Below are 19,425 nucleotides of genomic sequence, written 5' to 3'. Positions count from 1 at the left end.
TTTATATATTTATTCGACAGCATCGAACCATCAATGCCATTCTACAAGATATAGAAGAAAAACAAGAACATTTACTGGATTTTGAAATAAGAACCCCTGAAGATGCAGGTAAGTATGGACTTCTGTTCAAGTTTATTATTTCAGATATCCAAGATCATTGCTTCCTTATCTTCCTAAGATACATATTTATTTCAGAGCTCACAACAGCTGAAAGAATGGTATTTTTTTTTTTGCAAGAGTATTTAAAGTGCCAGAAATGAACATTAAAAATCAGTGATGCAGCCCAGCACCAGTAAGATGACGAAATGAGAGGCTTCAGGGCTCTATCACTCCACAGACACTTTGAACAACTAGCAAGAACTGGCAGAAACTTCTTTCTCAAAACTCCAGAAAATAGTTAAAGGATTGCAGTACCAGTACAAGTGCCAAATCAATAAAAAAAGCTACTTAAAAGAGGTAGGGGGAGGGAGACTGAAGAAGATGGCAGCATAGAGAGGAGTGGAAGCTAGTTTGTCCCCCTGGAACAACTAATAAACAACCAGGAACAGCTAGTAAATAATCTGGAATAACTGCGGGGGGACAAACGTGACTATCCACTCATCATACACCAACCCGAATTGGGAGGAATGCCCAAGATCACAGCATAAAATCTGTAAGTAAAAACTGAGGATCCAAGCTGGGAGCCCCCTCCCCCACAGCCCTGCAAAGCCTTGCAGTGCTAGGGAGCAGCACTCTCTGAGCAAGTTAGATATAGCTCAGCTGAGCTCCAACTGGGGTTTTGATTAACATATGTGGACTATTCAACAAGCTAGGAATCCTCAACAAGCAGAGGCTTTGGTGATGACTGACCTTGGAGAGCTGGAGGGTGGCCATGGACTGGCCCTGAAGGGGGCTTTCTGTTCCTTTTTCGGCTCAGTGGAGAAAGCCTCAGCCATTTTTGGTTCCCAGTGCTCTGACTCAGACAAGAGTGGAGACAGCACAGGCAGAGTCTATTCAAGTGCTAATAAACTCTGCCTAGGGGGGTTATCTTCCCCAAGAGGAAAGAGGTGGAGCTCAGCTCTACTACCCGCCTTCCATTTAGAACCAGACCCCAGAGCCTGGGGGCAAACACTCACGGGCCACACCTCTTTACACCAGTCTGGAGCTACAGGCTGACAGGCGCCACCTGCTGAGCAGAAAAGCACAGTGACTTGAGGCCTCACAGGGTGTACCAGTCTTCTAAGGCACACCTTCAGGGAGATGTGATACTATTGCCTCTTTCTGGGACCTGAGCCTGTTCTGGTCTGCGAAAACCTGATTGTGGTAACCAAGGAAATCAGATGCCTAGACAACAGAAAACTACAACCTGCACTAAGAAAAATGAAGTTATGGCCCAGTCAAAGGAACAAACTTACACTTCAGTTGAGATACAGGAATTCAAACAACTAATACTAAATCAATTCAAAAAGTTTAGGGAAGATATGGCAAAAGAGATGAAGCGTATAATGAAAACACTGGGTGTATATAAGGTAGAAATTGAAAGTTCAAAAAAACAACCGGCAGAATCTATGGAAATGAAAGGCACAACACAAGAGAGAAAAGACACAATGAAAACATACAAAAGCAGATCTCCAGAAGCAGAAGAAACCACTCAGGAACTGGAGAACAAGGCACCTGAAAGCTTACATATGAAAGAACAGATAGAGAAGAGAATGGAAAAATATGAGCAACATCTCTGGGAACATAAGGATGGAATGAAATGCAGGAATGTACATGTCATTGGTGTCCCAGAAGAAGAAGAGAAGGGAAAAGGGGCAGAAGCAATAATACAGGAAATAATCAACAAAAATTTCCCATCTCTTATGAAAGACATAAAATTTCAGATCTAAGAAGTACAGCATACCCCAAACAGACACTTAATAATCAGATTATCAAACGTCAAAGAGAGAATCCTGAAAGCAGCAAGAGAAAAGCAATCCATCATATACAAAGGAAGCTTGATAAGACTTTGTGTGGATTTCTCAATAGAAACCATGGAGGTAAGAAGGAAGTGGGGTGATATATTTAAGATACTGAAGGAGAAAAACCACCAGCCAAGAATCCTATATCCAGCAAAACTGTCCTTCAAATATGAGGGAAAGTTTAAAATATTTACAGATAAGTAGACACTAGAGAGTTCGTGAACAGGAGACCTACTATAAGAAATACTAAAGGGAGTGCTACAGATGGATAGGGAAAGACAGGAGAGAGAGGTTTGGAGAAGAATGTAGAAATGACGATACCAGGAGATGGAAAGAGGGTAAGGAATAGGCATTTGATGCTGAAGGAGTACAGAATGTTCAACAGAATTGATTGTATAGATCCAGCAATGAATAGCACAATACTAGGTAATGGCAGCACAATGTTGTAAGTACACTGAACAAAGATGACTGTGAGTATGGTTGAAAGAGGAAGGTTAGGGGCATGTAGGACACCATAAGGAAACATAAAAGCTAAAGACTGAGATGGCATAACTTAGTGAAACCTGGAGTGGCCAATGATTGTGCCTGGGTGTACAAATATATGAATGTTTTTAAATGAAGGAAAACAAATAAATTTCACCTTTGCAAGGTGTTAAAAATGGTGGTATTAGGGGGAAATACTAACAATACAAACTAGAGTCTATAGTTAACAGTAACATTGTATTATGCTTCCATTAATTGTAACAAAAGCAATATACCAAAGCTAAATTTCTATAAGAGGAGGCTATAAGGGAGGGGTATGGGATTGTTGGTGTTAGCATTGTTCTCTGACTTTTTAATTGTATTTTATTTTAATTTTATTTTTTCTTTTGTTCCTTTTTAGTTATCTTTTTTTTTCTTTCTTTTTCTGTTTTCTTTTTCACCTCTTCCTCTTTCTTTGAGGAAAAACTGGTAATGTCCTCATATAGATAGTGGTTGTGAATGCATAACTAGGACCAAGGTAAATCAGACTAAAGACTAAAGGACAATATTGACGGTGTTTTAAAATTTCAACTCCAGTGTGAGACCAAAATAAGAGATGTTTATTAGGTGCAAAATCTATATTTTTTGTAGCACACTATATAATTTAACTTCTATGGTCAGTTTATTCAAACAAGATAATTACATGGAATGTTGAATAGAAGGTGAAATATGGTTGGTTTCTACAGGTTAGTGTGAAGCCTCAATACATCCCACAATAATTTTGGCAGAGAATAAAAATGTATTTGCAAAGCCCCCTTGAGGGACTAGGAGAAAATATGGAAATATTAAATATCCCCACTTGGGGAATTAGTGATATTCTCACAAGCATTGGGAGCTAGCAATTTAGAAGGCAAAGCCCTCTATCTTGGGACTTGCCCTTATGAAATTTGTTACTTCAAAGGAGAGGCTTAGCCTACTTAAAATTGTGCCTAAGAGTCACCACCAGAGAACCTCTTTTGTTGTTCAAATGTGGCCTCTCTCTCTAAGCCAACTCTGCAAGTAAACTCACTGCCCTCCTCCCTACATGAGACATGACTCCCAGGGGTTTAAATTTCCCTGGCAACATGGGACATGACTCTTGGGGATGAGCTTGGCCCTGGCATTGTGGGATTGAGAAAGCCTTCTTGACCAAAAGGGGGAAGACAAATGAAACAAAATAAAGTTTCAGTGGCTGAGAGATTTCAAATAGAATTGAGAGGTAATTCTGGAGGTTATTCTTATACATTGTATAGATATCCTTTTTTAGTTTTTAGTTGTATTGGAATAGCTAGAAGGAAATACCTGAAACAATTGAAATGCAACCAAGTAATCTTTATTCTTGAAGATAATTGTTTAACTATATAGCTTACACTGTGTGACTGTGTGACTGTGAATACTTTGTGGCTCCCACTGCCTTTATCCAGTGTATGGACAGATGAGTAGAAAATTGAGGACAAAAAGTAAATGAATAATAGGCAGGGATTGGGGTTATGGGATGTTTTGGGTGTTCTTTTTTACTTTAACTTTTATTCTTTCTCTTTTTTGTGTGTGATAATGAAAATGTTCAACAATTGATTTTAGTGATGAATGCACAACTATATAATGGTACCGTGAACAATTGATTGTACGCTGTGAACGATTGTATGGTTTGTGAATATATCTCAATAAAATTGAATTATAAAAAAAGAGCTAAAGGAAATCATGTTCAATGAACTTAAAGGAAATCAAGAAAATGTTATATGAACACAAAGATATTATCAATAGAGAGATGGATATTATAAAAAGAAACCAAAGAGAGCTGAGATCACAGTAACTGAATTTAAAAATTCCCTAGAGGGGTTCAACAGAAGATTGGAGCTAGCAGAAGAAAGAATCAGCGTACTTGAAGATAAGACAATTTAAATCATCCAATCTGAGGAGCATAAAAAAGGAAAAAATGAAGAAAAGTGAACAGAGCTTGGGGAGCCTGTGGGACACCATTAAGTGTACCAATATATGCATGTGGGAGCCCCAAAACAGAAGACAGACAGAAAAGGGCAGAGAGAGCATACAAAGAATAATGGCTGAAAATTTCCAAATTTGATGAAAGACCTGGATAAACACCTTTAAGATAACTCCTATGAACTCCAAACAGGATAAACCCAAGTACCCATGCTGTGGCATATCATAATCAAATTGTTGAAGGCCAGCAATAAAAAGAGAATTCTGAGAGCCTCAAGGGAAAAGAATGTGTCACATACAAGGAACCCTCAATAAGAATAAGTGCTGATTTCTCATCAGGAACCATGGAGACAAGAAGGTAGTGGGATGATATAGTTAAAGAGCTGAAAGCAAAAAATTGCCAATCAAGAATTTTATATTTGCTGAAACTATCTTTCACATGTGAGGGAGAGATTAAACATCCCCCAAAAAAATAAAATCTGAGGCAGTTTATCACCCTACAAAACTGGTTCTCCAAGAGATGCTAAAGAGAGTTCTGCAGGTTTAAAGGAAAGAACACTAAACAATAGATCAAAGTCACATAAAGAAATAAGTATCTCTGGTAAGGTTAATGGCATGGGTAAATATAAATGCTGGTACTATAATATTTTTGGTTTGCCACTCCATTTTTTTTACTCCTTACAGGATCTGAAAGGCAATTGCATAAAATGTAATGAGAAATCAGTGGTTTTGGACTTAAAATGTATAAACAGGTAATTTGTGACAAGAACTACATAAAGGAGGTGGGGGAATTGAGGGGCATAGGAAAATAATTTGTATATTATTGAGGTTAAGTTGGTATCAAAGAAAACAAAATTGTTATAGATTTAGGATGTCAAATTTAAGTATAAATATAATTTCTTTATAGTGGTAACTATAAAAGAAATTGGAGAATATGTAAGCTCATAGAGACACAAGTATAGTACAGGTTGCCAGGAATGAATGACGGGGAATGGGAAGTTCATGCATAATGAGTATAGGGTTTCTGTTTGGGGAGATGGCAAAGTTTTAGTAATGGAAGGTGGTAAGGGTATCACAATATTGTGAATGTGATTAATCCCACTTAATGGTATGCTTTGAAGTGGTTGAGATGGGAAAGTTTATGTTGTATATATGTTTCCACAATTAAACATTTTAAAAAAGAAAGAGCAACAAAAGAGACAATGATAATTAACTTGATCCTAGATGGGATCTGGCAAGGGAGGAGAAAAGGTTCAAAGGGACATTTTTTGAACATATGACAAAACTGTAATATAGACTGTAAGCTATAAGTCAATGTTAAATTTCTTAAACTTGATAACTCTACTTAATTTGGTTACATAAGTCAATAACCTTGTTCTAAAGAAATGGACATGGCAATTCAAGGAGCATGATGTATGCAACCTACATTCAAATGTCCATAAAATAGTTGGATGAATGGATGGGTGGGTGGATGGATGGATGGATGGATGGATAGATAGATAAATAGATATGGGAAATATGGCAAAATGTTAAAAACTGATGGATCTTGGTTTAAAGGATAGTAAGGGTATAGTCAAGTTCTTTGTATGGGATTTGCATTATTTTTGTAACTTTCCTGTAAGTTTGAAAGTATTTCAAGATAAAAGTTTTTTTTTTTAAGTGTTGTGAACCAATAATTGGTATAATTGTTTATATAGACTCAAGGTGTGGCATGAATAATTTGTGAAACACTAAGAGCCATGATCAGAGATAAACCATTACTGACAATGTGTTTAGATGATGTGATAAAAAGCATAAGATAGTAACTAGAGAAGAGATTGTGTTACTCCTTGGTTCCTCAGCTTCATCCAGATATGGTAACTCTTAAAAATAGATCAAGAAGAATGTGCAGTGGTGATAAAAGAAGAACAAATTCTCATACTTTTCCAATGAGGAGAGATAACAAGTGGATGACTTACTACATGGATTTCTTCCTGTTTGCCAAACACTAGTGATTCAAATAGTAGTAAATTAGACTCTGTTCTCTGAACTTATATTTGTAACTTCTCAAAGCTTCAGTGAATATTTGGAAACCCTTGATAGCTCACAGCTATGTATTCATGAGCTAATAAGATTTACAAGGTAAAAACCTCCTGGTAGATGTAGAAATGAATTTTTAAAGTTAGGAAAAAAAGTTCAAGGTAGTTAGCTAAAAGTAAAGTACACTTCATCAATCTTTTGTGTAATAGGTTGTGACTCTTGGTTCATCTCTTGTCCTAATATGATGATGATTATTTTAAAGGCTACTGAATAGCCTTTAAAAAAGTTGTTTCCTTTAAAATTGGATACATTCTACTTTTTATTCTGTCCTAAAACATGATACATGTTATGTTGTGAGAAAAATAATATAGAATAATTCATAACCCCTAAGTAAAGTTATACCCAGTATATTTTATTTATAAAGTATTTATACTACTTTGTGTATCTAAGCTGATTGTCTAAGCCTTCATGTATTTTTCATTTTAAAAAGCTTATAATTATACCTTAAAAAATAATAAAGGGGGAAATATGCTAAAATTACCTACTGTCCCACCACAGTACTTTGGTGTATTTGTCTCCAGGCTTCTTTTTTTCCTTTTAATGTACAATTTTCTTCCTAAGAACATAGCTATGCAATTATGCCTCTATGAAACTGATAAAAACATAGTTTTGATCATGCTAGAAATGCTACCTTTGCATTCATCTTTCCCATAAACATCATTCTTAGTTGCTATATAATATGCAGTTCAATAAATTTTCCACAGTTTACTTAAGTTTTCCCTTTTGGTTGAGCATTTAGATTTTTTCCAAATTTTTGCTTTTATGGGTAATGCTACAGCATATAAAATTTTTCTGAACTTATTATCTTCTTAGAAAAGATGAACAGATGTTCAATTGTTGGGTTAAAATATATAAACATTTTAAAGTCTATTAATTCATATTGATAAATTTATTTCCTGAAGTATTATATAACAATTTGCATTCCCACCTTCACACTGCTGGTAGCATCAGGTTTTTCATTTAAAATAATTTTACTACTTTAATAAGAAAAACATGCCTCATTTACATTTTCCTTGTTGATTATCAGTGGTACATTTCCATTAGTTTCATTTACTATTTTATGAATTGATTGTTCTTTATGAATTGACTATTCTTTACCTAGTCATCAGTTGGAGCCTTTTTATATAATCATTATTGACCCCTTTTCTACCATAACCGCTGCAAATACCTTTTTCAGCCACTTGGCTGACTTTTTATTGTAACATGTGCTGGTTGATGCTTAAATATAGAAATTTTCAAATTCTGCATAATAAAATCTGTTAGCCTTTTTCCTTTGTTATTTCTTTGAATGCTTCTAAAATTAGAAAATCCTTTCCTCTCCTTATCCCCAGGCTTTATGATTTAATTTTATTCTATTAGAACCAATACATCTAAAAGCCTCTAGCTTTGTTTCACTGCCTCTAAGTTAATGGGACTCAAGATTTCTTGTGACTAAGTACCATGGTTGGCTTTGCTACTCTTTGGCAGGTGTTTAAAACTAAGTCTCTTAAGAGCAGTTCTCTGATGCTTTTCTGAAACTTTCCACCTGGCCTCTCCAGCTGTCCCATGATATGGGCAGTCCACATTTGCCTTTCCCTGGCCCTTCACAATCCCCTCTCAGCATTTTTTTTTTCTGGTGGTCCATTTTACACATATTCTCCTTTTCAGGTAGAAGCCCTCCTAGACAGGATCACAGTGCAGGTTCCACACCAAATCCTCAAGATCCTTGCACCTTTGACCTATTGTTAGAAGGGAAAAGAGTTACTGCCCAAGACATCAGTGACTTAATTTCTCTCTGCCCAGCTGTGGAAGCTCATAGCTTTTCAAGGTCTTGGGTCTTTTAGTGCTCAGGGAAGGGGCCAGATACCAATCCATTATCACCTCAACTAGAAGTTCAATTTTTAAGCTCTCTAAACAATCCTTTGAGGAACTGCCCCCCATAAGGCTGAAGGGGACAAACTTCCTCACCCTCACCCTTGCTGCTCAGTATGGAGATTCCCACCCAGTTAAGCAAAAGCTCTCTAAACAAATCTCTACAAATTCACTCCCCTCCACATTCTGATTTTTGTATCTTTGATCTGGCTGAGGGATCCAAGAATAATGAATCCCATTTTATAAATTTCTTTGAAAATTTTTATTAAAGAGGTCTTTCGTTCATTTTGTTATCAGTTATCTAGTGCCTTTACTGAACTGAGACAGAAAGACTGCCATTGTAAGTATTTCGTGTATCATTTTTTCCTAAGCATATTTATAAAATTTCTTTGTACTCTTTTTTATAGAAACATACAGAAAATTTTAGGTTACTGTGGTATATTATTTTTACCTGTGGTTTAAAATTTGTTAGAAAACTGAATGCAACAGGGCATATGGAAAATGTAAATATCTTTTGTAAAATGATAGCAAATTTGCTGAACAAATTTATCTCTAAATTCTTAATGATCATACAAGTCCCCTCCTCCCCCCACCTTTGTGAGCATATGCATCACATTGTGAAACTTATCCTTAGTCATAGTTTTGGGGGAGTAAAAACTATTCTGGGGACACTGAATCCATAATTATCAAATCATTTTCTGATTTACAAAAGGATGTTCTAGAACAAATTCCAACTCTGAACTTCTTATTTCCTACCACTGATTTTGTCTAATTAAATTATCTAGAAACATATGAATTGGTCCAAAAAACTAGGAAGCACCTTACAAAACAAAACCAAAAGTGAAATGAATAAGAAGTGGCCTAAAAAAAATAAAACGCATTCATCTAAGTCTTTCTTTCCCCTCTAAGTGGGAATCTGGAATTGGACACAATCCACACGACTGTGTGTAAATCCTGTGGATTTGTGTTGTGGGGGAAGGACTTTACTTGGGAAGCAATGGAAGAAAGTAGGAGAAAATTAAGTAAATTATTATAATAGAAATTTTGTAAGATGGTGGTAACCTTAGATATCATAGTCCCATACAAGTGTTAAGTGCAAAGAACAGGAATTGATAGCATGATTCTGATTTTTAAATATATATGAATATAATTATATAGCATAAATATATAAAAGAATAAATTAAATAAATATACTAAATAAATTTTATAGATACATGGAAGTATTGACAGCAGTCTCTCTGGTAGAGTAAAATAGAAGAGAAGCGGGGAGATAAGTGGGGTGCTCTTTTACTTTTCTTCCTTGTAAACATTCATATTGAGTGACAATTTTTTTATAATGAGAATGTCTTCCTTTTCTATTTTAAAAAGTAAATACTTTTAACAGAAAAGATATTTATCTTCCTTTACTACCCTCATTTTACAATTAAGGACACGGACCCTAGAGGTCACGTGACTTGTCTCGGTTCACAGAGTTCGGTCAATGGCCTATGGGACTAGAACTCATGCCTACTTGCTATCTCGGTACAGTGTTCTTACCTGTATACCTTGGGGCACTTCCAATAGTAGACATAAGTAAATAAGCCTGAGCCTATTTTTCTGGGCCATTAATATTGGGGAAGGGGATAATGATTAAAAGCTTTCTAAAATTAACAGAAAGGCTAAATCCTATGTGACCAAATTTAATATCTGCTATCTCTAAATAATAAAATTTTTAAAAATCACTTTATTTTATTACTATGTTTCTAGAAAAATACATTGAAAAGATGTTACAGATCAAAGAGGTTATGGATAATGTGCTTGCCAAGCAGAAGGCAGAAAGGGATGACTTGGCTAAAAAATACAGGTGAGTAAAAAACGTAGGAGTGCTTTAGAGCTTTCAGAATTTATCCATGTTAGCTACAATAGTTAGGCCTAGAATTCCTTAAGAATACAAATGTTACTTAGAGCCAAAAAGTGACTTATAAGGTCCTCTAATCTGTTCACCATGGAGAATTGTATTTCCCCGAAAGTTATTTTTCTGCCTTATTATTTGAAATATTCAGAAAAAGATGTTTTAATATTTTTAAAAATCATCTCCTCAGGTAATTTTATGAAAACCTTTCTAGTCATGAATCCCATTACTTTCTTTCAGTATCGTAAGTTCCTTTCTATTTCCTGACTTATTTTCTGGGCAGTATAAAGCAAGTGAGTTTGTATAGCCTGCAGTTGGGTAATTTACTACAAGATATTTTCTAGGAGACTTTGGAGGGCCTAGTTTCCTCTTTTCCTGTAGTGTCCTATGATTAATATTGTACCAGGAATTTTGGAAAGTTCTCATCAACTGGGATTTCAAGTTATATAAATTCTTATTAGTATTTGCTATAAGACTTCAAATCTTTATATGGATAGTCTAAAGATAGCACCTTTGTTTTTTTTTTTCTGAACTCGTTTCAGTTTTAAGTCTGATATCATTTAAGTTTCTCTTTTTTTCTTCCTCCTTTGCCTTGCTTCTTGCACTTCCTACTTTCAGTTGTTTTCTAACCTGATTTCTTCTTCTTTCTGTTTCTTTGACCTATATCTCCTACTCTCTTTAAACCAGTGTGTTGTGAGTTCAGTACCAGTAACCCTAATCTGTGATAAGAAAGGTGAGATATCTACACTAGTGCTTTCCCTTAAAACAACAGCTCTTAGAGGTGGTCCAGGAACCCCCAGGGGCTCCATTAAATCAAAACTATTTTTATAATAATACTAAAATGTTATTTGCCTTTTTTGCTCACATTCTTTCATGAGTGTACAGTAGAATTTTCCGGAGACCATATGACGTGATTGCATCACTGTAGTTGCTAATGGAGTATGTACTTGTGTATTCTTGTGTTTTTTAAACTTCTCAGTTTTAATTTCTAAAAGTAAATATTGATAGCTGTAACCCACATGAGCAAAATCTTTTGGGGGTCCTCAGTAATTTTTAAGAGTATAAAAGGGTCCTGAGATCAAAAAGTTTGAGAACCACTAGAAACAAAGTGGCCAATACCTGAAGGTCAGTGTGGGATAGGTGGTCATAATCAAAAGACAGAAGTATAAAGGAGGCATGATGAGCCATTTCCTCTTCCTAGTCCTCAAGCCCCTGAGAGATTTGATTTGCGAACAGCACACAGGATACTGTGTGTCTGGGTAATCCCTCTGGACTTAAAAGTGCCTCAGTACAGGTGCAGAGTACAGTTATAGTAATTACTTGATGAACTGACATTTACCAGGCCTAGCTGAGGTATGATTATTCACAAAACAATGTCACTCCTCCATAGCTAAGGGAACATGAGTGGAACTTCCTCCCAAATTTCCCTTCCCATTATATCTTTCCACTTTGAACAGGTAAGCAAACACTAAACTTAAAGAATGATGCTTCTCCTCGGCCACCAGTTGCTAACTTTCAACTAAAGGAACAGTGGATGACTAGATAAATTACCCAAGTTTTGTTTTCTTTTATGGTTGACTCACAACTGATAAATAATGATATGAATGTAAATCTGGATAATCACACTGTTACTTCCTTAAAAAGGCAAACCCTTAAAGGAGTCAGTTTCCTCTCAAAGAAAATACATTGCAAAGGTAGACTTTTGTGTACTTTGAGCTAATTAAACTTAAAATTGAAACAAAGCAGAATCTTTAACATCTAAATGACTGCTTGAAAACAAGTTTTCTACTGTTTTGGTATGTTTTCTCTTTCTGTTTCTTCCTATAGAGTGTCCAGAGAGTCATTTAAGCATGGAGCTCTGAGAGAACAACTGACCAACTTGGCCACAAGACAGAAGAGCCTTTTAGTTGTGGCAAAAAAAACAGAAAAAACTAAGCCAAAAAATTCAAAACTTTAAGAATGTCACATCATTTTCTTGTTTTAGTTTGAGCAAACTTCCATCTTGCTCAGAAATTTCTAGTGACAAGGAACGCCAAGAGTTTACCAGTCTGGAAAATTCATTGCAGCCCCAATCAGGTTCACTTTCTCCTGCCAGACTTGATTGTGGAAATATGCAGGAAACACAATTGTCTCTGGAAACTTGGATTACAGTTCAGAATGACAGCCAGAATAACAACATTTGTCTAAATTCAGAGACAGTGAGAAGGAAGGATTTTTCTGGAAATGAGCTGAATTCTAAACAAAATGTCAATGACTCTATCTTGGATGGGTTAGCAAAATCCATTCATTCAGATGGCAATGAGAAAATTAAATTACCATCCCAACCTGTTGCTTTTCCTGCTCAAGCAGAATATTCACAAAAAGAAAATGACCTTACAGAAACTGCAGCCAAAGGGCATGAATCCTGTCCTTCCACAATATCTGGTACATTAAATATTTCAGAAACCGCAGGTGTACTTGCCCAAAAGGATGCCCATCCATCAACTGTTCTTTATAATCACGCCCTTTCCAGTTGTGATCCAGAAAGAGAAAACAGGGTAACAGCTTCTGAGCAACCATCTAGACGGGCATCAGAATCTCTAGCACATCAAGGAATGGCTATCTTAGGCAGTGATTCAGTACATCAGATGAAACCGTATCTTCAGAAATCAGCTTCTGCTGTTCCATGTGCAAATGACAGTCAAATCGCCTCCTCCTCCAGGTGTGGCTATAAGCATGCTTTAAAAAAACCCTTAAATTATAGCACAGGTCCTAAGAAGAAATGTATGCAGATAAAGGATCTGATATTACTAGGAAGAATTAATCCAGGAAGTAACATTCTGGAATTCAAAACACAGGTATCCTACTAAATTTTTTTTTAACGCTGTTAATTTTATAAATAAGTAAATGTTGCTGTCATATGGTGTAGACATTTAGCTCTGATTAAGGAAATGGGGTTTGTCTGGGCTTTCTGAATAAAGAGCCACAACTGTTGCATTATCAGCAAGTGAAATCAAGCTTCTGGAATTGCCCTGATACACCTTAGTCACAAGCACTTTTGGACTCTCAGATCAGAACTAGCCAATTATATTGTAGCAGAAAGGATTTAAGAACAAAATAAAAATAATAAATTGGAAATGCCTTAGGTTCCAAAGTTTGGGAACTAACAGTGTACTGCTAAAGTGTCCTCTAATAAGGGATAAGTATAAATTCATCTTCCATAAAAGCTCAATTTAGAAACAAAGAGTGTCTTGGAGATTGAGTGAATCTGACTCAATTAAAACAATATCAAATATGCTTAAAAATAGAGGAGGCAAAAAAAGGTTCTCCTAGAAATGCCTTCAAAGGTGTCTTCTCCAATTCTCCCACATTTACTTTTTTTTTTTCCATACAGCTAGTCATTTATTGAATTTTACTTACAACAATACAAACATAAGATTATTATTCCATGATTAAAAGTGGCCCAAATCTAAAACTACAAGCTATATTAGTGGATCTGCCTTCCTATTATAACTAGCATTTTAACATTACTTCTGCAGAATTCCCTAACCAAAAAGAACTCTAGTAAAAAGATGCCCAAAATTCTACAAATCAAGTATTTGGATTTATAGAAAATTCAAGAACAAGTGAGATAAAATACTGAGAAAAATTATCAATTAGTACATATGTAAAACCCTCCTATTTTATTCATTATTCTGATACTAACATACTCTTAAGGTTTTTTGTTGTTTTTTTTTTAATTTTTATTGGGATTGTTCAGATACCATACAATTATCCAAAGATCCAAAGTGTACAATCAGTTGCCCCTGGTACCCTCATACAGCTGTGCATCCATAGCCACACTTAATTTTTGTTCAATTTTTAGAAGCTTTTCATTACTCCAGACAAGAAATAAAGTAAAAGATGAAAAAAGAAAAAAAGAAAAGGAAACTTGAATCCTCCCATATCCCTAACCAACCCCCCTCAATTGTTGACTCGTAGTGTTAGTATAATACATTTGTTACTGTTTATGAAAAAATATTGAAATACTACTAACTGTAGTATATAGTTTGCAATAGGTATATATTTCTTCCCTATATGCTCCTCTATTATTAACTTCTAATTGTATTGTCATACATTTGTTCTGGTTCACGGAAGAGATTTCTAATATTTGTACAGTTAATCATGGACATTGCCCACCATAGGATTCAGTTTTATACATTCCCATTTTTTGATCTCCAGCTTTCCTTCTGGTGACATATATGACTCTGAGCTTCCCCTTTCCACCTCATTCACGCACCATTCAGCACTGTTAGTTATTCTCACATCTTGCTACTGACACCTCTGTTCATTTCCAAACATTTCAGTTCATCCTAGTTGAACACTCTGCTCATACTAAGCAACTGCTCCCCATTCTTAAGCCTTGTCCTATATCTTGGTACCTTATATTTCATGTCTATGAGTTTACATATTATAATTGTTCCTATCAGTGAGAGCCTGCAATATTTGTCCTTATGTTTCTGGCTTATTTCACTCAGTATATTGCCCTCGAGGTTTTGTCATCAAACCATTTTTTTTTTAATATGGTTTTGTTCACACACCGTACATTCCATCCTAAGTAAATAATCGATGGTTCTCTGTATGGTCATATATTTATGTGTTCACCACCTTCGCCACTATCTATAAAAAGGCATCTACATTTCTTCCACAAGGCAGGAGGGAGAGTCAAAGAAGGTAGAGAGGCAAAAGAAAGAGGAAGAAAAATGACAGCTAGGAAGCAGCAAAAGGAAAAATAACCTTAAATCAAAGCAGAGTAGAGAGTCAGACAGCACCACCACTGTCAATTGTCTAACATGCCTCCCCTATCCCCACCATCTGCATTTACCTTGGTATATCGCTTTTGTTACATTAAAGGAAGCATAACACAATGATTGTTAGTTACAGTCTCTAGTTTACTTTGATTGCATCCCTCTCCCAATGCCTCCCCATTTCTAACACCTTGCAAGGTTGACATTTGCTTGTTCTCCCTCATAAAAGAACATATTTGTGCATTTTATCACAATTGTTGAACACTCTAGATTTCACCAAGTTACACAGTCCCAGTCTTTATCTTTCCTCCTTTCTTGTGGTGTCTCACATGCTCCCAACCTTCCTCTCTCAACCGTATTCATAGTTATCTTTGTTCAGTGTACTTACATTGCTGCATTACCATCTCCCAAAATTGTGTTCCAAACCACATACTCCTGTCTACCCTTATCACTCTGTAGTGCTCCCTTTAGTATTTCCTGTAGGGCAGTTGTCTTGTTCACAAAGTCTCTTATTGTCTGTTTGTCGGAAAATATTTTGAGCTCTCCCTCATATTTGAAGGACAGCTTTGCTGGATATAGGATTCTTGGTTGGCGGTTTTCCTCTTTCAGTATCTTAAATATATCACACCACTTCCTTCTTGCCTCCATGGTTTCTTCTGAGAGATCCGCACATAGTCTTATTAAGCTTCCTTTGTATGTGATGGATTGCTTTTCTCTTGCTGCTTTCAGGATTCTCTCTTTGTCTTTGACATTTGATAATCTGATTGTTAAGTGTCTTGGCGTAGGCCTATTCAGATTGGTTCTGTTAGGAGTACGCTCTTGGATCTGTAGTTTTATGTCTTTCATAACAGATGGGAAATTTTCATTAATTATTTCCTCTATTATTGCTTCCGCCCCTTTTCCCTTCTCTTCTCCTTCTGGGACACCAATGATACGTACATTATTGTACTTTGTTTCATCTTTAAGTTCCCGGAGACGTTGCTCATATTTTTTCATTCTTTTCTCCATCTGCTTCTTTGCATGTAGGCTTTCAGGTGTTTTGTTCTCCAGTTCCTGAGTGTTTTCTTCTGCCTCTTGAGATCTGCTGCTGTATGTTTTCATTGTGTCTTTTGTGTCTTGTATTGTGCCTTTCATTTCCACAGATTCTACTAGTTGTTTTTTTGAACTTTTGATTTCTGCCTTATGTATGCCAGTGTTTTCTTTACAGCCTCTATCTCTTTTGCAATATCTTCTCTAAACTTTTTGAATTAATTTAGCATTAGTTGTTTAAATTCCTGTATCTCAGTTGAAGTGTATGTTTGTTCCTTTGACTGGGCCATAACTTTGTTTTTCTTAGTGTAGATTATAATTTTCTGTTGTCTAGGCATGGTTTCCTTGGTTACCCCAATCAGGTTTTCCCAGACCAGAACAGGCTCAGGTCCCAGAGGGAAGAAATATTCAGTATCTGGTTTCCCTGAGGGTGTCTCTTAGAAAATTGGTTCCTGTGATGCCTCAGGTCACTGTGCTTTTCTGCCCAGCAGGTGGTGCCTGTTAGCCTATAATTCTTGACTGGTGTGAGGGAGTGTGGCAGTGTTCCCCCAGGCTCTGGGGTCTGGTTGTGAATGGAAAGGGTCCCACCCATTTCCTCTTAGAGAAGATAGACCCCCTAGGGGAAGGTCATTAGCATTTCAGTGGTCTCTCTCTCTCTCTGCTTGTGCTGACTCCACCCTTCTTTGAGTCACAGCACTGGGTAATGGCTGGGGCTTTCTCCACTGCGAGATTTTATGCTGTGTTCTCAGTCATTCCTCCCAATTCAGGTTGGTGTATGATGAGTGGACCATCTCATTTGGCCCCCTGCAGTTATTCTGCATTATTTACTAGTTGTTTCTGGTTTTTTTTAGTTGTTCCAGGAGGACTACTTAGCTTCCACTCCTCTCTATGCCTCCATCTTCAACCCACATTTACTTTTTGAAAGAGAAATTCAGACTTGCAAATACTTCAGAGTCCTTGAATGCTGTTGTGCTTATGGACCAATCCAACAGAAAACAATGTAGGTTAACTGGAATTTAATCTGAATGACTCCTGTGTCCAGCCCTTTCCATTTCTGGATGATAAGGCTTTTCCTAGATGCTAACGCCTATAGATTAGGAGCAAAATATTTTAACATTAAAGTTCCACACTTGTTTTAAAACCTAATTAATGCCTTGATCTCAGATCACTCAATGTTCCTGTTTGCTTGCCTGTCAACCAATTTATTGCTAAGTATCACCTACCTTAGATTAGCCAAAGCAACTCAAATTTTAGTTAGTAAATTATTTACATTATCTTGAAGTTTGGTAGTTGTGGTTACTTCTCCAGATCAGCATTAATAAATTTGTAATAGAATTTTTCATATTTCAGTTATATTTTTGTTTCCTTAAAAGCTTTATTGAGTTTGACATACAATTTCACATGTTTAAAGTGTACAATTTTATTTTTTACATATGTATACACTAGTAAAAGCATGACCACAAACAAGTTAATGGACATATCGGTCACCTCCAAAAGTTTCTTTGTACCTTTTGGTGCACATCTTTACACCCCTCCCTTCACCTGCCAGGCCCCAGACAATTACTGATGTGCTTTAGTCCCCATACATTAGTTTGCATTTGCAACATTTTTTTTTCTTATTGTGATTTTAATTTACATTTTCCTGATTACTGGCAAGTTGATATTATTTTACACGTTTATTGGACATTTGGGTTTCTTCTATAGAATCTTTTTATAAATTCTGGATGCTGTTTTTGTTTATCTTTAAATTTTATTTACAAACATTACATAGCCACCAAACATAAACTCCCCCTTATTCCCTCCCCTCATCCCCTGATAACCTCTAATTTACTTTCTGTCTGCAGATTTATGTGACATCCTACAGTATTTGACCTTGTGTCTTGATTATTTCACTAAGCATGATATTTTCAAGGTTCTTTCATGCAGCACATCTCAGAACTTTATTCTTTTTTATAGCCAAATACTATTCCAATGTGTGTAAATAATACACATTTGTTTATCCATTCATTTGTTGATGGACACTTGAGTTGTTTCCACCTTGTGGCTATCATGAATAATGCTGTGATAAACACTGGTGTACAAGTATCTGTTTGAGATCCTGTTTTCACTTGTTTTGGGTATATAGCTGGAAGTGAAATTGCTGGGTTATGTGGTAATTCTATATTGAACCTTTTGAGGAACTTCCATATTGCTTTCCATAGTAGATGCAACACCACAGTGGCTACACCATTCTCAACAGAGCACTAGAGTTCCAGTTTCTCTGCATCCTCTCAAAACTTGTTATTTTCCATGTTTATAATAATAGCCATACTTATGGGTGTGAAGTGGTATCCCATTGTGGCCTTGATTTGCATTTTCCTAATGGCTATTGTTCCAGTTTGCTAATGCTGCCATTATGCAAAATACCAAAAATGGATTGGCTTTTATAAAGGGGGTTTATTTGGTTACAAAGTTACAGTCTTAAGGCCATAAAGTGTCCAAGGTAACACATCAGTAATTGGGTACCTTCACTGGAGTATGGCCAATGGTGTCCAGAAAACCTCTGTTAGCTGGGAAGGCACGTGGCTGGCATTTGCTTGCTCCTAAGTTGCATTTCAAAATGGTGTTCTCCAAAATGTCTCTCTAAGCTGCAGCAGCTCTGAGGTCCTTCTGTTTGTGAGCCTTTATAGGGCTCCAGTAAACTATTCAAGACCCATGCTGAATGGGTGGGGCCACACCTCCATGGAAATAATCTAATCAAAGGTCTTACCCACAGTTGGATGCATCACATCTCTATGGAAACAGCCTAATCCAAAGATTCCAACCTAATCAACACTAATACATCAGCCCCCACAAGATTACATTAAAGAATATGACGTTTGGGGGGACATAATACATCCTAACTGACACGGCTACTTTTGTTGAGCATGTTTTCATCTGTTCATTGGCCATATGTCTATTTTCTTTGTAAAAATGATAATTCAAATTATTTGCCCATTTTATAATTGAGTTTGTTGTATGAATGTAATTTATAATATATGTACTCTTTTATTTCTGGCTTCTTTTTCTCTCAGGATAATTCTTTTGAGATTCATCCTTGTTGTAAGATACATTAATGGCTCATTCCCTTTTTATTGCTGAGTAGTAGCCCATTGCACGTATACACCACAGTTTATTTATCAGTTCATCCATGATGGACCTTGAATTTTTCCAGTTTTGGGCTATCATAAATAAAGCTTCTGTGAACATTGGTATACAAGTCTTGGTATGATAATAGGCTTTCATTTCTCTTTGGTAAATACCTAGGGGTGGGGTGACTTGGTCATATGGTAAATGTGCCTTTGTTACAATTAATGAAAGAGTACTACAATGTTACTGTTAACCACAGACTGTAGTTTGCATTCATTGTATTTTTCCATATACCGTTCCATTTTTAACATCTTGCAAT

General features: G+C 36.1%; 1 protein-coding gene across 1 annotated transcript in view; it reads left to right on the top strand.

The window, feature by feature from the left end:
* The window catches only part of ANKRD31 (ankyrin repeat domain 31), a 247,134-nt gene that overhangs the window by 172,134 nt on the left and 55,575 nt on the right, over positions 1-19,425 (top strand). The window contains 4 exon segments of the mRNA XM_037801810.1: positions 21-108; positions 10,059-10,155; positions 12,031-12,118; positions 12,120-13,040. Of these exon segments, the coding sequence (XP_037657738.1) occupies positions 21-108; positions 10,059-10,155; positions 12,031-12,118; positions 12,120-13,040 (1,194 nt within the window).

The sequence above is a fragment of the Choloepus didactylus genome, chromosome 13 (genome assembly GCF_015220235.1).
Source record: "Choloepus didactylus isolate mChoDid1 chromosome 13, mChoDid1.pri, whole genome shotgun sequence".
Classification (NCBI taxonomy): domain Eukaryota; kingdom Metazoa; phylum Chordata; class Mammalia; order Pilosa; family Megalonychidae; genus Choloepus; species Choloepus didactylus.
The sequence above is the reverse complement of the archived record's forward strand: the minus strand, read 5'-3'. Positions and strand labels throughout refer to the sequence as shown.